The 8,130-nt window shown below is 39.6% G+C and overlaps 1 protein-coding gene across 1 annotated transcript; it reads left to right on the forward strand.

Annotated features, from left to right (window-relative positions):
• The first annotated feature begins 34 nt into the window (after positions 1 to 34).
• On the forward strand, positions 35 to 7,693 carry LOC103904085 (histone RNA hairpin-binding protein). The gene is made up of 8 exons (XM_009285439.1): positions 35 to 72; positions 417 to 548; positions 3,584 to 3,688; positions 4,220 to 4,279; positions 4,525 to 4,656; positions 5,285 to 5,434; positions 6,747 to 6,831; positions 7,577 to 7,693. The coding sequence occupies exons 1-8, from the start codon at positions 35 to 37 to the stop codon at positions 7,691 to 7,693; spliced, it is 819 nt and encodes a 272-aa protein (XP_009283714.1).
• The last annotated feature ends 437 nt before the right edge of the window (positions 7,694 to 8,130 follow it).

The following is an 8,130-nucleotide window of genomic DNA, read 5'->3' on the forward strand; positions in this document are numbered from 1 at the left end:
GGCGCCGTTGCGCGGCCGCCGCCCGGGGTCCGCCATGTTCTCCCGCGGGGCAGCCGGTCGCTCCTGGCCGAGGTGCGGGTTCCCCAGCGAAAGCGAAGCTGGGCTGGGCCGCACGGAGGGAAGCGGGGCTGAAGCTCCCGCGGCGGGAAGGGGTGTAAATGCCCCGTTCGCCCACTGTGTGCAGGGGCGGGCGGTGAGGGGCGGGTTGTGGGGCCGCTGCTGGCGGAGCTCCCTTAGGTGGGAGAGCCTCCCTCTGAGGGACTCTTGAGGCCCACGCCTGGTTGTGCCGCTCAGCTTGATTTGCTGAAGTAAAATTATAAACGGACTACGATGTCTGCGTGTGATAATGTTTCAAAGAGGTCAATAAAATAAAACCACCTAGCATGCTCATGTTGTCTTGGCTTGTCTGCCGCCAGCCCACAGCCTCCGCCTCGCTGGTCCCAAGGAAGGAAACGTGGCGCAGATGGAAAGCGGAGAAAGCAGAATGAATCCGATTCATCCCTTTTTGATGAAAACAAGTACAGGCTTTCTGACAACAGGCTGGACAGGTAGGCAATGCTTGCAATAGAAACAGCTCTCTGCTCTCTTGTTCATCAGGAGCTGTTGAACTGACGATTGTACTCGGTTTTTCAAGCCCTGCCTATTTATAAATCACTCGTCGACCATAAATAGCTGGTCTTAAAGGAAGGAAAAGAATCAAGTGCAGTGTTCTTACCGTGGAGTCACTTCTTAAGAATAAACATTTTTCATTCTTATGGCTTGTATTACATTCTTCATCGCTTTCTGTGTTATTTCATGCTTGCTTACTGCCATTCATCATGAAGCAATAACTGCACAAGCCAATTATGTTTGTTTGTGGATATAGGCTGTATGTACCGTTGCGGTAAAATTAAGTCATCTGCCTTCATGTTGCTGAAGGCAGTACAGACCATCTTGAAAAGTTGTGTCCAAGTATGTCAGCACGTGTGTGGTGGGGTCCACTTCTGAGGTCACTCACTCTGTTCATACTGTTGCTCGCTGCCTTCCTTACTGTTTCCTAGCACAGGTAAACTAGAGTTTAGTGAAAGTATCTTATTTTATATCACTATCTACACTCATGCCGTGGTCCCTTTTATCAGTGGATGGCAGTTGTGGCCTGCAGCCCAGTTGATTGAATTTAGATTTCTAATCCATAATGAGATGGGTTGTGCCCTGTAACTAACCATTTTTCTTTGCTGATAATAAGCATGGAAGACATTGGTCAGTGGCTCAAATTACAGTATACAGAGTAAATTAAGTTAATTTCAGGAAGTGTGTTTGGATAGGAGTACAAAGATGAAACTTTACAGATTGCTTCATCAGTTTCAACCTAAATAAGCAATGCTTTTGTGTGTCTTCCAGTATTGAACTGAACAGGTGTACTTTCTGGTTTAGTTTGGATTCAGCTCTGATTGAAGTTGTTCTCTTCCTGTGCTAAAACTACATTTTGTTTATGCTAATTTAACATTGTGTCCTGGTTTCGGCTGGGATAGAGTTAATTTTCTTCCTAGCATCTGGTACAGTGCTGTGTTTTGGATTTAGTGTGAGAACAATGTTGATAACGCACCGACGTTTTAGTTGTTGCTAAGTAGTGCTTACACCAGTCAAGGACTTCTCCACTTCCCATGTTCTACTGACTGAGCAGGCTGGAGGTGCACAAGAAGCTGGGAGGGGGCCCAGCCAGGACAGCTGACCCAAACTGGCCAAAGGGACATTCCATACCATGGGACGTCATGCTCAGTACATAAACTGGGGAAAGCTGGCCGGGGGGGCCGCTGCTCGGGGACTGGCTGGGCATCGGTCGGCGGGTGGTGAGCAATTGCACTGTGCATCACTTGCTTTGTATATTCTTTTATTATTATTATTATTTTATTTCAATTACTAAACTGTTCTTATCTCAACCCATGAGTTTTCTCACTTTCACTCTTCCGATTCTCTCCCCCATCCCACCAGGGCTGGGGGAAGAGTGAGCGGGTGGCTGTGTGGTGCTCAGTTGCCGGCTGAGGTTAAACCATGACACATTGTCAAAATAAAATTTTAAAATGGGAAGAGGATGGGGATGGATGTTGGGTCATACAACAGATTCAGTCTGGTGGGGGGCTACAGCCTTGTTTTTCTGCACCTCTGGCAGAGTTTGAGCACCGCTTGCAGTCCTGTCACGGCACCAGAGCTTCTCACCAAGTGTGAAATAGCATGTGGGGATGAGGGTCTGAAGAAAGACGGCGAAGCTTAGTATGTCTGGCACCAGTACTGTCACAGAGCAAATTAATCGAGAGAAATCCCACATTCTCCCTAACTCTCTGTATACACAGCACAGGTACAGAACCAAACAAGTACAAAAAGGTATGCCACAGTGTTGAGGAAAAAGCTCAGACGGTGGGACTAGCCATGTATTTCTGGGATTGCAAAAATTGAATGTGGCCTGCATTTTCTGCAAAGTTAGAAATCAATATAAGCAAATGCTAAAAATCCTTGGAAGTTGGACAGATATTTGCAGAGGGACCTGTACCGTTTGCTGTGGATTTTTAATTTTTCTGAGTTGGTAACTGGGTTTCACCTAAAAAGAAATTTAATTTGAATTTAACAAAAACTTCAAAGTAGTGCAAGCCGATTTCTGAGCTGGGAGCAGGGAGGGAGTTGGAACTGGTTTTAGTGCAGATGGATCTAATTCCCTTACTTCAAGGGACTTCTTTGTGCAGAATCCTGGTAAGTCTCCAGAGCGTTTCCAGATCTACTGAAAAAGCTCTGGTCTGTAGGATGTGGTTTTGAGTTTGTACTTTAGGAAAATCAGTCATCAGGAGGACAAAAACTGGAAAACATATTCAATAATCTAAACGTAGACAACTTGTTGGATATGGAATGGATATAAGCTTATTCCCCTGCAGCAGTCTGAATCTGCTCGTGATGCTAATGGGCTACAATAAAGTTGTTAAATACCAGTTTGCAAAGTCATAGCAAATCTCAGTTTACTAGCTAAAAATTGACTGCTTTTTTTTGTGCCTTTGCCTTCTCTACTAGGTATATTTTCACATGGAGAAACTCCTGGTGCTATTGTGTAATTTTAAGTCATTAGCTGTACAATTGAATTCTGTGTTCTAACTTTTGTCTCTTATATAGCTAATGAGTCTGCAATCATGAAAGAATAAATATTTCTTAACTCATTTAGTGGAGTGAAAATAAGTGAGTAAATGAGTAAAGTTGGTATTTCACATACCGTTTTCTGAAGGACACCAGCTTAAAGTTATTGAAAGTGTAGGCTAGGTTACATGCTACAGTGGTATGTATCTATAGCTACCTACAAAAATTTTTAAGGAAAAAAACCGAACCCAAACCCCAAACCACACAACTTCAAGGTTGAGGAACTATCAACTGGTGCTTAATTTTACAATGATGATATTTTAATAGAACAATACAAGATTTTCACAGCCATTGTGAGTACTATAAATGAACATATTAAATAGCTATCAAGCTGTGAATGGGGGAGATGCTGCGGGTGGGGTGGGAAATACAATAAAATAAAATTTTAATGTAGAGGCTTTTTTTTTTTCTTTCTTTTTCTTTCTAGTTTTACGACACCAGAAGGCCCTGGACCCCTCTCCCGGTGTTCAGATTGGGGAACTGCAGTGGAAGAAGATGAAATGAGGACCAGTGTTAACAAAGAAATGGCAAGGTACCCATGGGTGTTTAAGATGAAGTGGGGAAAGGAGGGGAAATAGTAGTTGTCTTGTAGAATCTGTATTGACTTTTATTTTTAACTTCACCATTGTAGTAAAATCAAACCAACCTTAGCTTCTTGTCTGCTGCTTTTAAGTCAGCTTTGGCTTAAGTCCTGCAGGAATGATATAGCATACCACATACACTCTGGAGAGTGGATGTGTATCACTAAATATCTCCCTTTTGGAAGAATCCTTTCCAAAATCTCTGAGATTGAATTACTTTGAATGTCCTTTCACTAATTACTGTTTTTGCATATTGTTGCTATAAAAAGATTTTTACGGAGAAGACTTAGGAAAAGAAAGTCCTCAGATTTTTTCAGGGGAAAACCAAGAGATCAGTTCCATAGTGGAAAGGCGTTTACAGCGTCTGGGTTGACTTCGAGACTGCTGCTTAGCTGAGAAGTAAAATCAACTATGAGCCGTGACAGTGCAGCCTTACATGTTCTCTTTGTGTATATTCTTAATATGGATTTGAACTCTTACAGATACAGAAGAAAACTCCTGATAAATGAATTTTCAAGAGAAAGGAAGTCCTCCTCTGGAAGGTAGGTTAAATTTCTAGCTTAGCTGAGGAAAATCCTGACAATAGTTCTGAATTTTCACATATACCATTGTTGCTTCTGAAAATGCTCAGTTTGAAGTAGTTCATCTTAAGTCTGCTCTAACATCATAGTTCAGTAACATTCATTTGAAAAGTTTTAACATGTTTCTTTATAATCTTCTACACGTGGGTTGGTTTGAGCGTCGCTTGTTTTCTAATAGTCCCAAATCTACAATGTTTTTTCTTTAGTTCTGATTCAAAGGAGTCCACTGTGACAGTAGAACTTGAGACAGATGAAGTGGTTTTGATGAGAAGACAAAAACAGATAAACTACGGGAAAAACACAATTGCATATGATAGATACATTAAAGAAGTTCCTAGGTAAGCTGCTTGAGTTTCTGGAAAACTAAATGTTCAATTGTAAGTCATACCTGTTCTTTATAAGCGTATTAATGTACTAAACTTGGTATCCGAGACACATTCAAATAGAAGGTATCTACAAATTAAACTTTCTAAGACATTTTTTAACCGATAAGTCACACTAACAATCAAATGAGACGTGGATTATTTTTTTACTAGTTGGTACATGAGGAATATCCCTTCAAACTTCCTCATGCTGCAGAAATGGAAGTGAAAGTTCTTTTGGTTGTGCTTGTCAACTAGAAGAAATAAAACTGCTTCTTGCAGTCAGTGTTCTCATTAGTGAACTAAAAGACAAAATGGACTACAGTTGCTCTTAAGTTTAGAATAAGGTTTTCAGACCTGTGATTGATAATCCTTTTTTTTCATTTGACTTGAAGACAGAAAAACTAAAAAGTTCATATGGATCTGACAACTTTTCACTTGCGTGCTGGAATTGCACAGTATTATTTTCTCATAAATAATATAATAACTTAGAATCTGTTGCGTTGTAATGAGTGTGTAGCAGGCAATCACTCTTACCATTTAAAACTACGTTATGTATGTGTGAAAAGCACTAATGAATTTTTCATGTCTAATATCTGAATAGATGCCATCGTATACCAGGAGTTCATCCCAGAACTCCAAATAAATTTAAGAAGTACAGCCGTAGGTCATGGGACCAGCAAATTAAACTATGGAAAGTTGCATTGCATTCCTGGGATCCGCCTACTGAAGAAGGATGTGATCTGCAAGAAATGTACGTATACAGTATTCAAGATACCTGTATAGAAATTAATGTATAAAATCTCATGTTAAAAAAAAAAACAACCCAAAAAAAAGCCCAGCATAGTCCTTTTTGAGAAAAGTCTGTGATTGCTGAATGTTTTCATTAGTAACTTGTCTACAATTAGTGCTATTCAGTTCCTTCTCAGTCAAAATATCTAATAGCTTTCTGGACCTAGTTGGTGGGACTAGACTTACCCAGTGTCCTTGCAAGGGCATACATATATATCTCTCACTTCTTTAATGTATGTCCACTGGGTGAAATCAGAGCTTATTCTGCAGTGCTCTATAAAAGAAAATACCACACCATCGAGGCAAGCTGATTCTTTCAGAACACTCTGCAGATTAATCTCTGGTAGAAGCAGTGCTGGAGAGTTCTCGCTAATTAACAGATCTCATTAATATTGAGCTTGGACCAATACAATGTACAAGAACCTGCCTCATAGCCTTCTCACTTGCTAGTTCAAGAACAGTTGTATAAATTGTTTCTTGAGCAGAGAGGAGGAAAGAAGTACTTGTAAAATCACCTCGAGGTACCATTAAAAGCATGGCCACAAGTGTTCACAGTCCAAGCTACTGTGGTATTCTGCTCTAGAAGATGCAGAATAATGCAACTAGTTAATTTTCCTCTAGAGAAACCAATAAAGCTGATCAGGGACATACAAAACAAAACTGTGGGACTACAGAATGAAGGGAACACAGGTGTAACTAAGTCCTCAGGAGACGGTTTTGTGGTAATAAACTACTGTTTTTCCCTAACGGTGATGCTGATTTTAAAACCAATATGGAGCAATGGGATCTAAAAGCAAAGGCTTACTTTTAGCTTCCTTTTACTTGTAATCGACGTGAGGGGAGTTGGTGTTTCAGCCTGAAGCCTACTGCATATGTTGAAATACTAGTCTATCTTCAGATGCTGGGGTCTAGTTCTGTATGTAGTGGATATTAAATCTTATGTTGCAAAACAAATGATGAAAACCTTATCTGGAAAAAAAATTCCTCGCTCTTCCATAACATCTGTCATCATTTGTATTGAGGCATTGTTTTAAGTGTTGGGTATTTGCCTTTTACAAGTTGCAGTATCCAATCTCAAGACTTTAATTTAGTCCTTGGCCGTTTTGGCTGTATTGAGTTGACCCGCGCTTCTGTTTGGTCTCTGCAGTTTGCTACCACTGTCGGTCTCTTTGCTCTTGTTTGGCCATCATTTTCAGAACTGCACCTACGAAGTGCAGCTTACTACTAAAAAACTGAATTTGTTTTAAGCTGTATGCTTTTTAATTATTTTACAGTAGTCCTGTTGACCTTGGTGAGATGGAGACAGAATCTGTCGGAAGCAATTCTACTGAATCTCAAACGAGCTGTCAAGATAATGATGTAAGCATATCTGTCATTTGGATAAATATTTGTTAATAATTGGTCCATTACTTGCAGTTAGATCCAGAGTAGCCTGAATAAATGAGAAATTCCATAATCTGCTATGTTTAGGGACTGTTTATAAAGCTGAGCGATCTTTAAATTCAGACGTTTTCCCAGCTGTAGCCAGTATCTGTCTGTATTCTGAGTTCAGAGAGTTAGAACTTAAGTGACCATCTCAAATGACGGATATCTCATTTTTCATAGCCTGCAAAAGAAAATTTATCTGTTCAAAGCATGTCAGTTATGAACTGTGACATACAGTGGAAATACTACTTTAGATTGCAATATCTAATTTTAAAATAGGATGTAATTTTCTTGGCACACTCAGACTTTTTGAAGTAGGCTCTTTTTATATCCAGAAAGCATTTAGTACAGCTGAGCAGTAACCTTCAGTAAAGATCTAGTAATGTTTTTCTTACGGGATTTGTTTCTCTGGTGAATATCAAATCCGTATAATGTTTTAATGTGTGCATATATAGATCCTTAAAACATTTGCAGGAAATCTTAGAATGTGGTTGAATGGGCAGAAGCCTTCATTTAAATCTCTTCAATCTTAAGACTAGCCCTGGGTTTTTGTATGGCCTGTGAAGTGTTTGTAAGCCTCTGTTACAGGGTGGTCTGAACAAATTACAGGAGTGAAATGAATTATTGCATAACTAAACCTGTATTTAACTGCTAATTATTAACTGACTTTGTATTCCAGGATACCTGTTCTGGCACTCCCACCAAAGTTAGACATGTTGACTATCAAGCAGAAGGTGAATTTGACTTGGAAGTGTGTTTGAGTGAACCACTTAAAGATTTCGATACTGTGAGTTAAATAGTCCTGTGCAAACTGTTTTAGAGGAAGTTTCTTTTAAATTTGAGAGGTTAGCTTGATTCATAAACTGTTAATAGTAAGAAAGCTTAAGCAAAGTTGAAGACTGTTCTCAAGTTGTGGTTGGTCTACATCTTTTCTGGACCAAACTTATGTAAAAATAGAGTTAAGTTGTGTGACTTCTTTTTAACTTTTAATTTATGTATATCAGATTTTTTTATAAAACCTTTCAACAGAAAAAAAAATGGCCAAAGGCAATGCTATCCTCAAGTAATTATAAATAGTTCAGCAAGATCTTACTGGTTTTTTTCCTCATTGTGTCCATAATGTCAATTGTCCACCTGCAGATCAAGAGCAAAGTAGGGAGGTATTTTTGAGCATCTGTATGTTACCTTGCTTTTGCATCTAACTTTACTACAAGGGTCTGACTTGAGGTAATA

The sequence above is a fragment of the Aptenodytes forsteri genome, unplaced genomic scaffold (assembly GCF_000699145.1).
Source record: "Aptenodytes forsteri isolate BGI_AS27 unplaced genomic scaffold, ASM69914v1 Scaffold88, whole genome shotgun sequence".
Lineage (NCBI taxonomy): Eukaryota > Metazoa > Chordata > Aves > Sphenisciformes > Spheniscidae > Aptenodytes > Aptenodytes forsteri.